The sequence below is a fragment of the Drosophila biarmipes genome, chromosome 3L, assembly GCF_025231255.1.
Source record: "Drosophila biarmipes strain raj3 chromosome 3L, RU_DBia_V1.1, whole genome shotgun sequence".
Lineage (NCBI taxonomy): Eukaryota > Metazoa > Arthropoda > Insecta > Diptera > Drosophilidae > Drosophila > Drosophila biarmipes.
Window position 1 is genome coordinate 22,019,003 of NC_066613.1, and position 17,334 is coordinate 22,036,336.

A 17,334-nucleotide genomic window follows, 5' to 3' on the forward strand; every position below is an offset into this window, starting at 1 on the left:
TTTGGGTCTCTACTATCTCTTCTGATCTCGAAGAGCTCTCTTTGACCTTTCGTGGAGGTTTAAATATGCGCGCTATACGTTTTACGATCAGCTGAAGTAACGCTTTTAGTTTAATAGTCACGGAAAAACATCGAGTATAGCTATTTAAATTAGGGTTTTACAGTTTTACAGGGTTTCAGGTAAGAGGAAAGGCCGAACCTTCTAAGCGAAATACCAAAACAACTATTCTTCAAGGGCTGGCTTACAAATATCTCAGTATATAAAACATTTTACTTCCTATATATAAAATATCTATCTACCCACATTTTAGGAAAGCTGAATAAGGGAAGTTCAATATTTAGAACTTATACAATAAACAACGTTCTCTAAGATCTTTCTCTTTGATCTCGCTCTTTTATCGCCTTCGACTTTTGCAGATCCGCATCTGTTTAAATATGCGCGCCATATATTTTCCAATCAGCAGAAACAGCGCTTTAAATACTATTGCACTTAAAAATAAAACCCGATTTAAACGCTCCCAGATTTTCAGACACGAGTCCCTCGATCAGTGGGAGCGCGCTATGTCCGAGAAGAAGGCGAGTATGTCCTGGATGTTGAACTCAAGGTTGATCATGGCGCCGGCATAGCACTTCTGGATGCGCTCCTCCAGATAGTTGTACTGGGCAATGAACTCCTCCTGCATGGCGTGCCACACCACCTGCAGCAGGTTCTCCTCCTCGCTGAGGTGCTTCTCCACCTTCTTGTAGAGATTCTCGAGGCCCTTCTTCACCTCGCGCGCCGGATACTGGGCGATCACCTTGCGGAGCTCCTGCTTGGAGAAGGCCATCTGGTAGCTGATCTCCGTTTCCTTGACTCCCTGAGCCACTTTCAGTTGCACGCCCTCAAAGAATTGCTGCAAATGGAGAAGGGAAAGTATGAGCATATGGGTTATAAAATATATCTTATAATATCTGTTCCGAAGAAATCATCTCTTCGGAGAGGTCATTGACTTACATTCAGTTTCTCCAACGGCCGGCCGAAGTACTGAGTCACATACGCTTTCAGCGCATCGTTGTAACTCTTCTTGGCCTCCTTTTTCAGGGCATCCAGCCCAGGAACCTTAAGCTGGGCTAGCAAGGCATACATGTGGTGGTAGTTCTCCATGCGCACCACCTGCACAGGTGTCTTGGGGTGCTCCTGCGAGTGAAGATGAATGCCCTCAAAGATGGCATTCACCAGCTGCAAGTACCACTTTTCCATATCCGTGCGACGATCCGACTTCCGAAAGATTCCTTCCGCCGTTTGGGCAAAGTTCTCGAAGTTCTCCACATACGGCAGGATGGCCTTTGAGCGCTTGTGCAGCTTGGCCTCCTTTATGGACTGCAGTTGGTTGTGCATAAAGCGGTCAAAGCTGCGCTTCACCTGCACCAGGGCGGAGGCGAAGGTCATGCTGAGAAAGGAATGTGTGTCCTGGGCGGACATTACGTGCTGGGTCAGTCGCACGAAGACGTAGAGAGAGTAGCTGGGAAAACGAATTTATAAATTATTTTTGGGCTATAATTTAAATAAGATAGTATTGATTACTCACAAACTGTCCACACGCTCAAAGCTCTGGATGAAGCTAACCAGCTCGGGTTCTAGGCAACCGAACAGACCCATCATCAGCTTCCGCACATCCTCGTTAATCTGACGGTCAATCCGCTTCTGCGGCACTCCCTCAGCCGATGGCGAGACCGCTCCCGCTACGATTGACTGCGACATGTCCACCGCCTTCTCCATCTCCAACGTGGTCTGCGTGTTCTTCGTCGTTGGACTGATAACGTCCATTTGGAAGAAGTTAATGCAGAAAAGCTGTTCCTGCAGGGCAATGGGCTCCAGCTCAGCTAGAACCTTCTCCAGCAGGGCATCGAAACGAATTCGATCCGCACTCTCCACGCCCGGTCCCCACTGATCCCTGTTGATTCCCAAAGTACCATAAGGTATTGTGGACACAGTAGACTTTCTGGAGGAAGTGGACATGTCCAGATCCTCTCGTGAGTTTCGGAGCTTTTCTGCCACCTGAATTTTAGCCTATCAAGAAGTACAATAAGATTTATTTACGATACACTGTTTAATAAATTAAGTTCTTACCAAATTAAAGAAGTTCTTCACATCTCTGTCATAGATCTTGCTCAGCGAAGCCGTGTATACACGCATGAGGCCATCGTAGGTCTTCCTATCCATGGCTTTTGTCCAGTGCATCAGCTCCGTATAGGGCGTCAGCTCCCGATGAACATTGGAATGATTAGGCAGCGTTAGTTCCGTGCTTGTAATAGGCATGTCCCCTATTTCGTTGCCAAGATGGATAAACAGGTTGTTCATAAACCGACTGACTGTGGCGGAGAACTTTTGTTTCCACTTTTCAAAGCGCTTGCGCTGATCCTGAACCGCCTCCAAGCGAAGCAGGGCGGGATCTATATCGCTGTTCATGGCCTGCTGCAGGCACTGAGCAGCTGCAATGGCCGCTTTGCGTCCATTAGCGGTCTTCAGGTCGGGTTCATCCAGAGCCTGCTGCTGGCTGTGCGGCAAGTCCAGTTGGCTCTAAAGGATACACATCCGATTAGGCAAAATAATCATAGATAAACTACCAATACCTACTATAACTTTGTTGAGCTCCTTCATCAGCTTGATATTGTTGTTGTTGGCGATCTCGATCATGGCATTCTTGCCGCCAATCTTCTCCATGGTCTCCTTAACATGCCCCAGGATATCCTCGTAGCTGTCCAGGCGGTTCTCGAACTTGTCCGCCTCGGAGATGGCGTTGTCGATGTGCTCCATCATTTTCAGCACCTTCTGCTCCGAGGCCAGAACACTTTGCATATTGGCCTGCGAGATAAGAAAGTATGAGTAATGAATACTGCTTTTGGAGTGCCCATTTAGTCACCCCATCTAGGTCGTGCAGTTCCCGGGACAACTGCTCTATGAACTGCTCCGCATCCTTGATGGCAAAGTCGCACTCGGAGAAGAGTTTGCCCAGCTCGTTGGCCTCCTTGTCCGTCAGGGCGGTGAACTCCTGGGCCTCCTCCTCCTCGTCCTCCTCGTCGTCGGTGTGCTGCGTCTTTTGCGTCGCCCTGCCCAGAGCCACCTTTTCGGGTGACTTCTCAGCCAGCCAGGCGGCGGGCACGTTCCGGAACTCCGCCCTCTGGCCACGCACACTCTTCTGGATCTGGCGGTTAAGCACGGCCAGGAAGTTCTGCCGCTCGTGCGGATTGAGGGCGTACCACTTGTACAGCTTCTCCAACTGCAGATCGAACTCGTGCGTCTCGAACTGCTCGTTCCGCCCGTCCACCCACTTGATCTCGTCCAGCTGCCAGCTCCGCTTGCGCTTGTACTCGCCCTCGCGCTGCTCCGACTGCTTGATGAGGCACAACGTGATGACGGGCACTGGCGGCGCCGTGGTGACCACGCAGAGGTAGCAGGGCTTCTTGTCCTTTTTCTTGACCACCGTCACCACGGAAAGGAGGCGCTCGCCGGCGGCCAGGAAGAGCTCCTTCTGCAGCGTGTGCTTGATGTTGGCCATGGCGCCGATGGACAGCATGGCTGGGAATGTCTTGCGGGGCACTGGTCACGAAAGAAAAGTCCTGCCGAGAATCAACAACTGGCCAATTGTTTGCACTTGCAATTAGCAAAAGGAGAACGCCTCCGCATCGACAGCTGATTTAACAGGGGTGATAACAGAGGCGTTAACAGGCTATCGGTTAGGGAGGAGCGGGTAACGTGAGTAAAGGAAATATTTCTAAATAACAAAAATTAACACATGAAATATAAATTTTAATAATATACAATTTACGAAAAAACTTTTGTGCTCCATTGGTACATTTTTCATTAAGAAAATATAAGTAGGCTCAACGTGAGTGATGTTAAGGGTGCAGCTCGTGAGCTCATCGCTAATTTAAAGGTGGGTATTTTCGCGTAACTTAAATACGGTCACACTGTTCGACGCAAGAAAACTTACGGGTGAGTTTTTACGCAAAATATATTTTGGCTTAAAAATAAACCATATTTTCCCATTTCCAGCAACTTTCGAGCAATCATGTTGGTTAAGCACATTGTCAAGCAGGGGCTTCTGCTCAAGAACGGTGAGTTAAGGCGGCGAATACCCCATTTTCAGTGGAACTGCTAACCTTAAAAATTACATAATGTGGGAAGCGCAGAGAGGGACTTCAAGGAAGTGGACAGAGATGGTTCACCCAGCAATCCTCGTGAAAACCATAAATATACCCTTCCTAGAAGTTCCTTCCTAGGTTTTCCTTTAATTTTTACATAAAGATACTTACGGAATAGTTGGTACCAGAATGAGATCATACCGCAGGAGACATCCTATAGGGGTTCCTTCTTTTTTAAGGATTACATTATTAAATACTATTTTCGCTGTACTTGCAGCTGGCGCCTTGTCGCGTGCCGCTTACCACGGTGGCCATGGCCCCCACTCCACCATGAACGATCTGCCCGTGCCCGCTGGAGACTGGAAGGAGCAGCACAGCCAGAAGAACGCCAAGTACAATGCTGCGCTCATCACTGGCATCCTCGTCCTGGCCGGTACCATTGGCTTCGTAAGTTCCAGCCACTCTGCCCCTGATCCCACTGCATACTAACCCAATTCCCCATTGCAGGTGAAGTCTTCTGGTGTGATCCACTTCAACTACTACGTGCCCAAGAGCCTGGACTAAGCCAGTCACCCCCTACGTGTATATTAATCCAATATTTGTGTTAAATAAGCTTAAAGTGGCGACATAGTAAATCACAGATCCGAAAGTATTCAGTTCGATGGTTTTATTAGTATCAGTACACGGGACCATCGTCCAGGTTGTCGTCCTCGTCGTTGAACGCCTCTCCGTTATCAAAGTATGTGGCGCCATAGTCGTTGTCCTCGTCCATCTCATCATCCATCGCCGCCTCCGGATCATCCGCGTCCTCCTCCTGCTCGGAGTCCGATTCCTGCTTGACCTCGTCCTGCTCGCCGCCGCCAGACTTCAGTTCCTTCTGCTCCAGCACCTTAAGCCTGTCCTCGATGTTGGTCTTCTTGGCCAGCAGCTTGGGCCGTGCATCTGCAGCCCGTCGCTTCCGACCGGAGATGTTTAGCTCCTGGGGCATGGCTTTGTAATTGAACTCGGGTTGGGTCTTGAGCTTCAGGCGAGTCATGGCTTTCTGGCGTTGCACAAGGAGGATTAGGAGTGGTTATTTATAGGTATGCCAACTTCTCACCTCTCGCCAGTCCTTGTTTTCCAGCTTTTGTGATTCCTGGCTGGCGGATACAATGTAGTAAGGGGAGTCTCGCATGCGGTTTAGGAAATCCTCCTTCCACAGCAGCTGGTAGTTTTGTGTGGCAGTTGTCTATCGGGGGAATGTAAAGAATATTGTTTTACCTCCTTATAACTTAATTTTAATATATTTAAGCCCACCTCCAGGGTAGTGGGCCTGTTCAAAACAGGCGGAAATGTGGGAGGCGGCGCCGTCTGCACCGGCAAATCCTTGGTGCAGCCCAACATGGCCATTTGCTCGGCTGTGAGGGTGCCGGTCTTGCCACCCCTTCCACGTCCAGCCATTATTGGATTGTTTCTTATTTAATTCCGTTCAGAAATGTTTATTTTTCTATAAAATGTTGTCTAGCTCTTCGCACGTTTATTCAACTCAAAAAGCGATCAGCTGTTTGGGGTAACTAACAGCGTTGCCACATGGTCAAAACCAAACAATAACATTTATGCTTAAGGTCGACTAATTATACTCTTTTTTAAAATATTTTTGCAACAGCCTTTGTATTTAAATAAACATAGATTTACATTTTACACATAACATATACATATTTTATTGCAATTTGCACTTTTTCGCTTACACTATGAACAGTAATTACATACTAATATTAGAGAGCACTCTAGCACATATTGATGCCCTGTTTCATTTTACAATTTCAGTAAATAGAATTAATATAATATCAATTTTACGAAATACATTTCATTCTTAGCGGGCAACGAACTTAACACGCTGGTCAAATCAAGGGAAACAGGGCTGAAGCAGGCTGACAATTCGAATTTAACAAACTAATTAGGCTCAATTGACATTGGCGTTGGGTGGCGAGGCAGGCGGCTCATCGGTTGGCGCCAGGCCGACTTTCTGCATCAGCTCCGTGAGCTTCTGCGCCTTCCGATCCTCGTTGTGGGCAATTACAGTGCAGAGATGCTCGGTGAGCAACTCCTTCTTCTCGGAGGCATTGTGCAGCTCTATCTTGGCCCGCAGGAACTGAGCCTCGATCTTGACGTATTGTTTTCTGTAAGGAAGAAAAAGTAAATTAAAAAGCCTTAGACGGGTTCTCAGCTCCCCACTCACTCTACATTAGAGAAATGTATGCAGGCATTGTCGATCTGCTTCCTCAGCAGGGCCACGTCCACGGCAAGATCGCTCTCCAGCTTGGACAGCTCGTGGCGGATCTCCTCGATCTTCCGCGACTCTTGCGCCGTCTTCTGCGTATGCTGCTCAATGGCCTCGTAGAGCATTTGCTTCTTCTGCTTGTTCTGCTCCTCGATCATACGGCGATGCTGCTCGAAGTCCTTCAGCGAGATGCCCTTAAAGGGTGAGTCAGTGTTGAGGCGCTCCCGCGATGTGGACTCCTTGCTGCTCGGCAAGATGCTGGCATCGTCTATGGAGCTGCTGGTCTGGCCCTCACCGCCGCTGATCTTCAGTATCGAACTGTCGTCGGTGGACGTAGCCTCAGCATCCGCATACGTGGCAGTGGGTTTGTTATCTCTAGCTGTAGCATGGCCATGGTAGAGTGCCTCCATTAATGAATCGGAAAGAGCGCGCTCGAGGTTCAGCGATCCATGGGCTGCGTCATCCTCCGGCGTGGGAGTTGGCACCTTCTCCGTGGGAGTCGCCGTTCCCGACTTGGTCTTCTTCGCCACATCCGGTTTTTGGATGGGCTTCTGTGGTTGTTGTTGTTGTTGCTGCTGCTGCTTCCGTATTTGATCCCCTTGCCGGAAGATCTTATCGGGCATCCTCCGAATGCCGGGTTGATTCCGGAGCGCCTGTTTGGCTGCTCACGCACACATGGAAGGTCATTTATTATAAACATATAATTGTTTACACGCTTGGTGGTTCATTCATGGTGATCTAACCTGCCTCCAGGCTCGCAGGCCGCTTGCCCACGCCGCCCTCCTTCACGCCCGTTATCTTGAGGATCTCGTCGTGGCTGAATCCATTGAATTTCTCAGTCATGGTGCGGGAATTACAGGTAATTAGCCATTAAACGACAGTGGACCGAAAAACAATACACAACACATCAGCAAAAGCAAACAGAGCGTCTGGGGTTGCCAGATCCGCTCAGATTTTCATGCGATCATTTATGAATATGTGATGTTCCCACTAGATCATAAAGGTTTTAAAATGGCTTCGGATTTAATTTAAACTTTTTTATCTACTTATATTTTCTAATTTCATTTTTAAATCCTCTTCATAATTCAATGCAACACGATGCAATGTCTTAAGTGGAAACACTTTACCAATTTCCAACAAGAGTTGCCAGATAGTGCGTCGATAATCTACGATCACTGTAATCGATAAGTTCCTCATTCAAAAACCAATTTAAAAATAAAACTCCTTATCAGGCTTTATTCAACACATTAATGCCCAGTTCGGAGCGCAGCTCGTGGATGTTCTGCTCCCAGCGCTTCTCCCAGTAGACGGGCATCAAGGGCTTGGTTCGCTTGCCATTCTCCAGGGCCCAGGGCAAATAGCTCTTCAAGTACGCACGTCTCTGCCTAAGACGAACAAACAAACAGATGCGTGAATGGAGGCATAATTGGGCACCGCAGTTCACTGAACTCACTTGGGACGTAGGCGCACAGCTCCGAACACCGCGCCTCCGTAGCACATGGGCAGTCCCGTGTTCAGAGCCTCCACCCACTTGACGGCCACCTCGCCGAGCATGTTGGTGGGCATGTCCAGCACAGTGTGGATCAGGTCGTGGCATTCCCTGTAGCGCGTCATCAAGTAGGCCAGCTTGGGGTCCTCCAGAAACCGCACGGCCATGCGACTGTCCGGCGTGACTTGCTGAAAGTTGATTACCCAAGTGAGTGCCACAACGATTGATAACTAGACGTTTTTTATGTTTTGTCTCATTAATAAATCTCCAATTAGTAAATCTATCTCTTAGAATCACAACATACCCCTATAGCTATATCAATTCCTGATGTATTTTCTAATTCTTAAATTATTCTTTTGTTATTTGGCACAAATATCTTGATGTTGTTTCCCTTCCCACTTATCTGTAGAATGTCTTCGAACCAGATTTCTGCACGTGTTGTGTTTGCTAAGATGTTCCCACATTTTTTATCACTCGCTCTACTTACATTATCTTTCAGGAACTTGACGTAAGCAGCTCCAAAGGTATCTGGTGGCAGTTTTTCCAGGTACTTGAAGTCAACAGTGCTCGTGTGGATGCGGGGCTTTTCGGCCATGATGCGCTGGCCCTCCTCGCTGGCCTGCATGGTGTCCAAGATGTTCAAGAGGGCACCCTCGCCAGTCGTCTCGCCCAGACAGGCGATCATGTCGTGCCTATAAGGGGATGAAAATGTTCAATTACCCATAAAAATATATATAGAATACAAATCCCACCGTCTTGGATTTATGAGCGCAGCAATGGAGGAGCCTGCTCCCAGGATCAGCCGCTGGAAAGGCGATATCTCTATGCGCTCCCTGAGGTACTGACGCTCGAATGCATCTTGGGGCTCCGCCTCGGGCGCTTCTGCGGCCACCGCTTGGCTATCCACCTGGCCGAGAGTAAGACTTCGTCGCAGGGCCAGCGGCTTGGGGAGACGCCAGCAGCGTTGCAACATGATGATCTGTGGATTCAGAGAGGAGACGTGGGGCGGCGCACCCGGTGACCTTATCAGCACGATCGTCGGCATCATCATCATTACCAGCAGCGCACATAAACATGACCCTGACTACCTGTCTTCGGTTAAAGCTTGTCGCTCGGGCCGTACGTGCCCACTTTCAATAGCGGCGAATATGAGCAAACAATTTGTCCATAATGTGGGTACGCGGACAGGGCTGATGCTGACTAACCATTTACCTCGACGCACTCGGTCCGCCCAACGGTTAAATCCGAGAAAACCTGTTTCGGCTTCCTCATTACCTGGCCCCACGTCGAATCCCTCATTCGCCACCTATCAATATCGCGGGGTCTCGAAATAAGACCCAAACAAATGGCTGCAGGGGGCACTGGCACCTCAGCTCGGATTTTATGCTCAATTTCAATGTCGTCATTGTTTTTCGAATAAACGGGTAGTCACCACTAATAAGAACGCCATGACCGCTCTGTGTATTCTAAGAGCTAATTGCACATAAAAAAATATTCACTACTAAGCTTTAAAATATAATGAGTTTATTATAAGCATTTTGTCGCTTGGGTTAACTAATTCTTGGAAAGAGATATCCATCTTAAAAGCATATATTTACTTAGAGACAGCAAATGGCTGAGTTTCAGCTGCGCACATTTATTTACTCCTATAACAAAGCTAAAGATTCTTTAACAATCCAATTGGTTGCCCTACACAGAAGTCTATAATTAGGCAATCTACAAAGGCAAACGGAAAATCACTATGTCTGTGCCCAAAAACTAAACGCGCGCTAATCTTAATTATATTTTTACTACTCGCAATCACTCCCTGATAGTACATTTTTTCGTAGAAAGAAAATTATACACCCAAACACTGCTGGAGAGTAACCCGTAATCGGGTATTCCGGAGGGTTTCTACGCCGAGATATTGAGTGACGACGCTGCTGGTGTGTCCAGCACTGCAGTACTTTGTTTTGTAGAATTCTCCGAGTTCCAGCGAGTGTTTACCCAGAGTAGATAAACACCCGATTAGGCAGAGGTAATTGAAAAGTCACAACGACTGTATGTGTGTACTTTACTCCAAAAAGTAATTAGAGAAGCACCTGAGTGCAATAATTTTTTCCTAATTAGCGGAGGGAGGTGCTGGTGTGCTGGTGCAGGCAATCTTATCGCTAATGACCCGAAATGGAACAGAAGATAGAAAACAATCGGTTATCTGGCACACCCAATGCGGCGGAGGAGCTGGATGTCGGTGTATTTCTATAACTTATGATGACACTATCGATGCAGGAAACAGTTGCATGCGGACAAATGTACAAAGTGATTAAAATTACATAATTGCTAAATTGCACTCCTTAGATACAGAGCTCGATATATATGTACAGAGACGATGCGCTGTGTGGCTGCTATAGGAAAATTGAATACGAAGTCGCAGATCGCAGAACGAAGTACGGAATACGCTAAACATATCGTATGGCTTTGGCTTGAGTTTGAGCTAAGACGAAGCTAGACATTCTCGCCGCGAGTGCTGGGCAAGTGGGCCTGCTTATCGGGCGCCCGTTTCCGCCGAAAAGTAACGTACGTGTACAGCAGACTTGCCAGCACACTGATGTTGATCCCGATGCAGTTGAGCCACGAGAAGACGTAGTCGCCGCCAATGAACATGCCCAGGTAGGTCACGCAGATGTTCTTCAGGCAGCCCACAATGGTGGTGGTCAGGGCCGAGTTGAACTGCGTGCACAGGATGGTGCTGTAGGACAGGATGAATCCCATGACGCAGCTGAGCAGGAACTGCAGCACAAACACCGAGTCGTTCCACTGCCCGAAACTCAGCGCCTGCTCCAGATCGCCAGTGGCATAGTTGAGGGCCAGGGCGGGCAGGAACATGAACAGCGAGTTGTAGTACATCAGGCCGTACTTTCCTATCTCCGAGGTATCCAGTTTTTTCTTCACATACACTCCATTCGAGGCGGTCAAGGCGTTGGTGATCATCACATAGATATAGCCCCTCATGTTGAAGGACAGATCATCGGAGGCGGCCAGCAGGGCTCCACCGATCATGGCATACACGCTGACCTGGACAGCATTCGAGGGCCTCAGCCCGAGGATCTTCAGCTCCAGCAGCATGGTCATCAGAATGGAGAAGCGCCGCAGAGCCGCAAACATGGGCAGACTCAGGGTTTTGGTGCCGCCCAGGCCGAACATCATGTTGCCCAGGAATATCAGTGGCAGTGGGAATATCTTGGCGAAGGTGTTCCTCTGCAGGGGCGGAAAGGAGACCAGTTTCAGGCGCTTTCCCACGCCCAGGACCACAATGCTGGCCGTCAGTTGGCCCAGGCTGAGGAACAGGAACGAGGGGAAGTGGTAGGAGGTCAGCACCGTCTTGTTCACCACCGTGATCATGAAGGAGGACAGGCCGTAGAACAAGGCGCTGCCGATCTTCTTGATGAACACCGCAGACTCCTCGCGCTCCCGGTGGCTGAGCTCCTTGGAGCCGGATCCATTGAGCAGCGCTGCTCCCCCCGAGCCGCCTATCTTCTCCTCCTGCTCCCTGTCTTCATCGCCGTCGGCCAGGAGCGGCTGCAGGTCCAGCGTTGTGTTGCCGCTGCCGCGCGAGACACTCATCGTGATTGCGGGGCGGCTGGTACTTGAATTTATGTGCTTTCGTCACTATCGTTCGTTGGGCGGCTGCTATCTTGCGGCGCGCACATTTGATCACTTCTTTCGGGGCCTCTGTGGGGCCGGGGAGGAGGCCTTCCCGCGGTACATCAACGAGTATTTGCTATTTTTACCGACGCGAAATCGCAGCCATTCTCCGCGGAACAGATGTTCAGTGTGACCCGGCGCGGCTGTCGGAAAATACCGCGCGAACGAAATGCCCTAAATATGCCAGCCCTGTTACTTAACAGCAGTTAACAGGGGGTCCAACAGCGCAGCAATTTGTTTTGCAAATATGTAATTGTTTGATTTACCTCGCTTATTATAGCTTTTAATTCACTTCGCAAATCTTTATAAGCTAAAACCTAAATCTGCTGTAAAATAACCTCACTGCGTGCAACAGCTCCTCAAATGAGAACACAAGTATTCCACTTTAATCCGGCCTTTTCACATGAAAGTTCCTATCTACCCTGCTCACAACCGCTTTATGCAACTCACAATTATTAAATCTACTTAATAAATGCGCTTACCTTCTTAATTTTAACCCGGAAAACACTGGCAGAATTTTCACAAACTACACCGCTCGAGAATCAGCTGTTCTGTACAAACAATAATAACACTGTAAGCAACAGAGCACAGTGGGTCCGGCTAGAATATTTTAAATGAAAAACTATTATTTATAAAAAAAATAGTATTTGTATTTGACAAACAATATTTTATTATGGAAAAGGTTTTCTTAATCCCAATAGTATCTCCAAAAACATTTAAATAAGCGTTCAGTTATCTCTTTAACATTTTGTTTAACATAATTACCGAAATATCACCACTGTGCACTGGGTATTTGCCGAAGTGGCAACGCTGGCTGCAAGACTGAAAATTGTTTAGATTTTATTTTGACAGCAAATTTTTTAAAATGGGCGGTTCGAAGGCGAAAAAACACAGCAAGGGCGACCAAATCCCCAAGCCCATTAGCATCAAGAAGGAAAAGATGGAGGAGGACCGCACGCTGCACCCGATGACCCACTATATAGACGACCGTCTGGAGCTGGTGAAACAAATCTTCGGAACCCTAAAACCCAAAACTATCATGAACCTCGCGCCGGAGTTTCTAAAGGTTAGTTAAAGTGCGTCTACAAGCAGATTACTAACGATGAACATTAACCAGAAAACACCCCTGGACGAAATCGAAGAACTTTGCCTGGAGGAGCTCCTCTGCCTGTCCACAAAGCGACTGAAATCCATTATAGAAGGCACCAAGTGTCCCACAGACACCGAGAGCTCTGAAGACTCAGATGTGGAGCAGAAAGAGGGTATGTTTGAGCATTCCTTAACTCTCTGAACCACTCCCTATAGAGCTCCCCTTTCAGAACACATTTCTCTGGAGGAGATTTCCTCGGACAGCGACATTGGAGGCCAAGAGTCCCGAAGAAGTGAGTGATTTTAGTTACATTTAATTTAGAGCTGGTGATTCTGTGTAATCTGCACAACTGCACGCCGGAAAGTTAGCCACCGTACTTGAACTTCTCGCAGGCGAAGAGTGGCGACACGTAGAATGCCCGCAGGATACAGACATCCTCGCCTATGCCGATAGCCACGTTCTCAGCGTCCTCCTTGCCCACTTCCAACGTGACCACAAAGTCTCCAACCTCCAAGCAGCCCTTTCTACGCATGAAATCCACTCCAAACTCTATGGGACTGTAGTTGCACTCGTTCAGGTCCTTGGTGTACAGAACCGGGTGCATGTTTCGGCGCAAGTGAAGCGCTCGTGCCAGTTCCACCTTGCAGGTAATGGTCTCCGCATCGTCTGTGTCCTCCAGAGGCATCATCACATAAACTGGGCAGTAGATCTCAACGCGGGAAAGGGCCACGCTGGCGGTTTCGCACTTGGTAAACAAGAAGATGGCCTGGCACTCAATCGAGCTGATTGTCCGAATGATAAAATTCACTACCGTCTGGTATGAGGTCAGGATGTTCTTGACCACCATTTTGTTTTGGACGACACCAACTCGATAGTCCTTAATGGGCATTAGCTTCTTGACAATCAGCGGATACTTGTTGCACCATGGACTCTTCTGGATGTGAATGGCGTCAACCTTCCAAAGGAACTCATGCAACTCGAACCGCTTGAAGTCGCTGCAACGTTCCAGAGGTACCGTGCCAATGACCGGCTTCTTTTGGCATTGCGAAATAGGCAGCACGTCTTCCATTATATAGTTGTAGAGGCAGCAGTTAACGTTGAACATGTCCGGTATCCAAATGTAGTCCACCAGCTTGATGATGCCCAGCAGATCCAGCATGTTGCTCCGCACATACTCGAAGTCAATCATTCCGATTAACTTCAGGCTAAAACCAGAGTTGAGGGTCTGCCGGATGGCTCGAAGGAAGCTCTTGCACCGAATTTTGGGCAGTACCACATAGTTGGCGTTCATGGAAGCGGCCATCTCGAGGTCTTTCATATAAAGATCGGGATACACTTCGGGTTCCAGACTGTGGCATTGCCTTGGGAGCTCTATGAAGTCATACGAGGCCACCAGACCAGCATCAATGACCATCACAGTCAGTGCTTCGCGGAGGGTCTTCACCACGCGACCCCTTACTTCCCGTCCGATCAGCACAATGTCGCCCAGTTGGACGGAGGCAAGATAAGCACGCAGGTTGATCACGTAGACGATCTCCTTGTAGCCCTTGTAGCGGTACGCTTCATCGGTGGTGAGAGTGACCACTCCACCTCGCGCCAACATCACGGTGCAGTTGTTCCTCAGTCTGCCAAGGCGGCAACACTCGCCATTTATCTCCAGCGCCAGGCCGGTGGTCAGGCGAAGTTCCCTTTCCTCAGTGTGCGCTGCAATGGCAATGTTCATGGTGTCCAAGATGGCCTTCAATTCGTCGGGCTTGTTGGCCACCGTATCGACGTGGAATGTATAAGTGCCGTTTTCCAGCATGCGGCGGAGCTCGTCGTGGGTGGTTTCCGTCACCAGCTTGGCCACCAGACCAAGGTGGTAGTAGCGTCTTCGCTTTCGGCGCCTAGCATGCTTCTCATGAGCTTCGCAGGCCGCCTTGAAATCCTTCAAACGCTGCTCCAAGTCATGTTGTCCATTGAGCCGCACCGTGAACTTCTCCAGTCGGTTCTCGTCTTCCGGCTGCTCCTCCTCCTCCCCCTGGTCGTCGGCAGTCTGGCTGTCCGATTGCGGCTCCACCGCTTGCTGGCTAATCGGCATTCTGGCGTGCAGTTAATTTAAACTATACTTTGTCTACAATTTATAATGTAATCTGCTTCAATATAATTTCAATTTCAGGCAAGAAGAAGCTTAGAGCCAAAAAAACGAACAATGGAAATGAAAACAAGGAGTGTTAGTATCAACTTTATTAATGTAAAAAGACTAAACAAGATCGAACGAACACATTTCTGTGTCCTTTTGACTTAAAGTGGCTTCGGTTACTAAGGTTTCACATTTTCTTCCACAGCGGGCGGTCAGATGAGTGTGCTGGAGTTGCTTGAGCTTCAAGCCCGCGCCCGAGCCATTCGCTCTCAACTAGCCATGGAGCCCATCACCAAGATAGAGGTCAAGTCAGACGATGATGACGAGGTACCAGCAGAGAAAGTTCCGCGAAAGGAAAAGGATAAGCGCAGCAGCAAAAACAAGGAGTCGGGCAGTCGCAAATCTCATGAAAGTAAAGCAGCCAAGGAGGGCACTTCCCTCCACTCGGCAGACGCAGATAGTAGCAGCAAGGAACAGCCGGCGCCCCGAAAGAAAATCAAGATCAAGAGAAACTATAGACACACCTCTCCAGACAAGGAAGCGCCGGTTCCAGCCCCAGCTCCTCCTCCACCACCATCTGAAACTTTAGTGGAGAAAAAGGATTTCCCAAAGCCAGCTCGTTCCAAATCACGTTCTGCTTCGCCAGATGTGATACCCATACAAACAGAACCGGAAACATTGCTGATCAGCGACAGCACAGATGATGAAGGTACAAAACAGAAGTCAAAGGAAATCCCTGAGCCAGCTGTGGTGGAGCCACCAGCTCCAGTCGTAGAAAGCGAGCCGGAGGAAGGTGAAGTGCGCGACGAACCTGAAGAGCCAGCCAAGGCAGAAGAGCCATCCAAGCCAGAGGAACCCGCAAGGGCAGAGGAACCAGTACCGGAACAACCTGTCATCGCTGAAAACCCAACTAAACCAGTTGTAAAGAAAAAATCTGATGAGCTTGAGAAAGCAACAGCCAAGGGCCAGCCCTCGGAAGACGCACCCTTAGTTGACCATAATTCTCCAGCCCAATCAAAGGAACTCACTGCACCCGAACCAGCTGCCATAGATGACGAAGATCAAAACGACGATGTCATTTCAATAGGCGGGGATCTGGAAATGATTGAAGAGATGACCAAGGAGGACGACCCTCCGCCAGTAAGCATTAAGCACGAGAAGAAGGAGAAGCTGGCCGATCCCGAAGAAATGGACAACGATGTTATTTCTCTGGACACAAGCGAGGATGAGCGCGACAAACTAGAGGAGCCAAACTCCGAGGTATTTTTATATGTGCATGTTAAACAATAATTTTTTTAATCACCTCCCAAACCCTTTTACAAACAGTCCTGGCGCACACGTTACATGAAGAGCTCCAAGGTCAGCCAGGTGCTGGCAGAGTCGCGACTGGGAAAACGCGTACGCGACAAACTCAGGAAGTCGAAGCGCAGCAAAGTCGTGGCCAGTGATGAGCAGGCCAAGGCTGAAAAGCCGGTCACGTTTACCTCGAAGCACGAGGATGGATCCATTGAGCAATACCAGGAGCTGTTGCAGCACCGGCAGCGCAAAACTTCCAACAGCAGCAAGGGCGATAAATAAATCCACTCGGCGAGGTGGATTGGGATTTTTATTGTAAGGTCGTGTACTGGCGCACAGTCCAGGTTTATATGGCATATAAAAAGTCAAATATAAAACCGCTGTCCTCGGGGGCGGCAGAAAAAGTAAACAATTTGTATATATCGTGCTAAGCGCATATTTGATTTCTCATTCGTCTTTTCTAATAATGCATACCCTATAACAAGATAAAGCCTTTTTTCTACTAAGTCAGAGGCTTCATAAATTATTTTAAGTAAATGTTTATAATACCATATTTTAAGGAATGCTAAAATTTTGAGTAATAATTATAATTTAAAAGATTATTAAATTGAATATAAAGAAGTTCTATACTTTTAAATACATATATTAATTTCATGTTACCAAGTTCATTAGATCCTGATTTTTAAAGGGTATTTTAGGCGTCGAGCTGTTTTCCCGAAATTTCCTTTATTGTTTTTAGTTTTGTTTTGTAATTTAAAGGAAAATGCGAAAACTTTTCCTTCTCATTTCCGCTGCGTGCTCCATTTTCCGAGGGGAACAGCCGTTTAAGGAGGGTTCATTGAGGGCCAAACAGCGGGAAAGGCAGTTAAACGAGTCGCACGCAGGTTATGCCTTTGCATTGATATTGTTTGTCATAAACTAGCTCAAAAATCGTTAGGCAAAAATTTGAATGGAAGGGTTTGAGTTTAACCTAGTTTGGCCCCCCACCCCCAGTCTTGATTTCCCTCCCCAAATAGGGATTCAGCTGCTCCCACTGCTTTGTCATCGACTTTACTCGATTTCTAATCATGCGGTTACAGAACATGTCCACACCACTCTACACTTGATCCACTCCAACCACTTTCGACTGGCCTCCTGGCCACTCCACTCCACTCGATTTGTTAACCACCCCGGTTCGATGTTACTGGTCTGGTCACTGGACTATATCTCAATTATGCTGCTGGGGGGCGGCGGTTGAAGCGTGTTGCACCATAAACGATGATTGTTTTA

At 48.2% G+C, this 17,334-nt stretch overlaps 8 protein-coding genes across 9 annotated transcripts; 2 read left to right on the forward strand and 6 right to left on the reverse strand.

The window, feature by feature from the left end:
• Positions 1–75: 75 nt before the first annotated feature.
• On the reverse strand, positions 76–3,674 carry LOC108035000 (exocyst complex component 1). The gene is made up of 6 exons (XM_017110339.3): positions 2,903–3,674; positions 2,617–2,844; positions 2,110–2,559; positions 1,568–2,049; positions 994–1,501; positions 76–892 (listed from the first exon to the last, which is right to left on the reverse strand). The coding sequence occupies exons 1-6, from the start codon at positions 3,554–3,556 to the stop codon at positions 545–547; spliced, it is 2,670 nt and encodes an 889-aa protein (XP_016965828.1). The 5' UTR covers positions 3,557–3,674; the 3' UTR covers positions 76–544.
• Positions 3,675–3,919: 245 nt separating this feature from the next.
• LOC108034566 (uncharacterized) lies at positions 3,920–4,776 on the forward strand. Its single transcript, XM_017109497.2, has 4 exons — positions 3,920–3,975; positions 4,036–4,097; positions 4,402–4,571; positions 4,632–4,776. Exons 2-4 carry the CDS (start codon positions 4,052–4,054, stop codon positions 4,686–4,688), a joined length of 273 nt encoding a protein of 90 aa, XP_016964986.1. The 5' UTR covers positions 3,920–3,975; positions 4,036–4,051; the 3' UTR covers positions 4,689–4,776.
• Positions 4,777–5,656, reverse strand: LOC108034567 (DNA-directed RNA polymerase III subunit RPC7). Its single transcript, XM_017109498.3, has 3 exons — positions 5,421–5,656; positions 5,224–5,352; positions 4,777–5,166 (listed from the first exon to the last, which is right to left on the reverse strand). The coding sequence occupies exons 1-3, from the start codon at positions 5,562–5,564 to the stop codon at positions 4,801–4,803; spliced, it is 639 nt and encodes a 212-aa protein (XP_016964987.1). The 5' UTR covers positions 5,565–5,656; the 3' UTR covers positions 4,777–4,800.
• Positions 5,657–5,793: 137 nt separating this feature from the next.
• Positions 5,794–7,323, reverse strand: LOC108034537 (RAB6-interacting golgin). The gene is made up of 3 exons (XM_050886776.1): positions 7,128–7,323; positions 6,343–7,045; positions 5,794–6,283 (listed from the first exon to the last, which is right to left on the reverse strand). Exons 1-3 carry the CDS (start codon positions 7,225–7,227, stop codon positions 6,067–6,069), a joined length of 1,020 nt encoding a protein of 339 aa, XP_050742733.1. The 5' UTR covers positions 7,228–7,323; the 3' UTR covers positions 5,794–6,066.
• Positions 7,324–7,592: 269 nt separating this feature from the next.
• LOC108035444 (ubiquinone biosynthesis protein COQ4 homolog, mitochondrial) lies at positions 7,593–12,122 on the reverse strand. Of its 2 annotated transcripts, XM_044094810.2 has the most exons (5): positions 12,040–12,122; positions 8,626–8,852; positions 8,361–8,565; positions 7,838–8,061; positions 7,593–7,769 (listed from the first exon to the last, which is right to left on the reverse strand). In XM_044094810.2, exons 2-5 carry the CDS (start codon positions 8,844–8,846, stop codon positions 7,613–7,615), a joined length of 807 nt encoding a protein of 268 aa, XP_043950745.1. In that variant the 5' UTR covers positions 8,847–8,852; positions 12,040–12,122; the 3' UTR covers positions 7,593–7,612. The 2 variants fall into 2 exon arrangements, with proteins under 2 accessions (XP_043950745.1, XP_016966568.2); XM_017111079.3 differs by lacking the exon at positions 12,040–12,122 and having other exon boundaries at positions 8,626–9,448.
• Positions 10,064–11,701, reverse strand: LOC108035443 (UDP-sugar transporter UST74c). The gene has a single exon (XM_017111078.3). The coding sequence runs from the start codon at positions 11,474–11,476 to the stop codon at positions 10,358–10,360; it is 1,119 nt and encodes a 372-aa protein (XP_016966567.1). The 5' UTR covers positions 11,477–11,701; the 3' UTR covers positions 10,064–10,357.
• Positions 12,123–12,345: 223 nt separating the features above from the next.
• Positions 12,346–16,477, forward strand: LOC108035580 (neurofilament medium polypeptide). Its single transcript, XM_017111250.3, has 6 exons — positions 12,346–12,623; positions 12,675–12,819; positions 12,877–12,939; positions 14,806–14,859; positions 14,975–16,029; positions 16,096–16,477. The coding sequence occupies exons 1-6, from the start codon at positions 12,423–12,425 to the stop codon at positions 16,345–16,347; spliced, it is 1,770 nt and encodes a 589-aa protein (XP_016966739.1). The 5' UTR covers positions 12,346–12,422; the 3' UTR covers positions 16,348–16,477.
• On the reverse strand, positions 12,945–14,930 carry LOC108035581 (uncharacterized). Its single transcript, XM_017111252.3, has one exon. The coding sequence runs from the start codon at positions 14,725–14,727 to the stop codon at positions 13,012–13,014; it is 1,716 nt and encodes a 571-aa protein (XP_016966741.1). The 5' UTR covers positions 14,728–14,930; the 3' UTR covers positions 12,945–13,011.
• Positions 16,478–17,334: the final 857 nt, after the last annotated feature.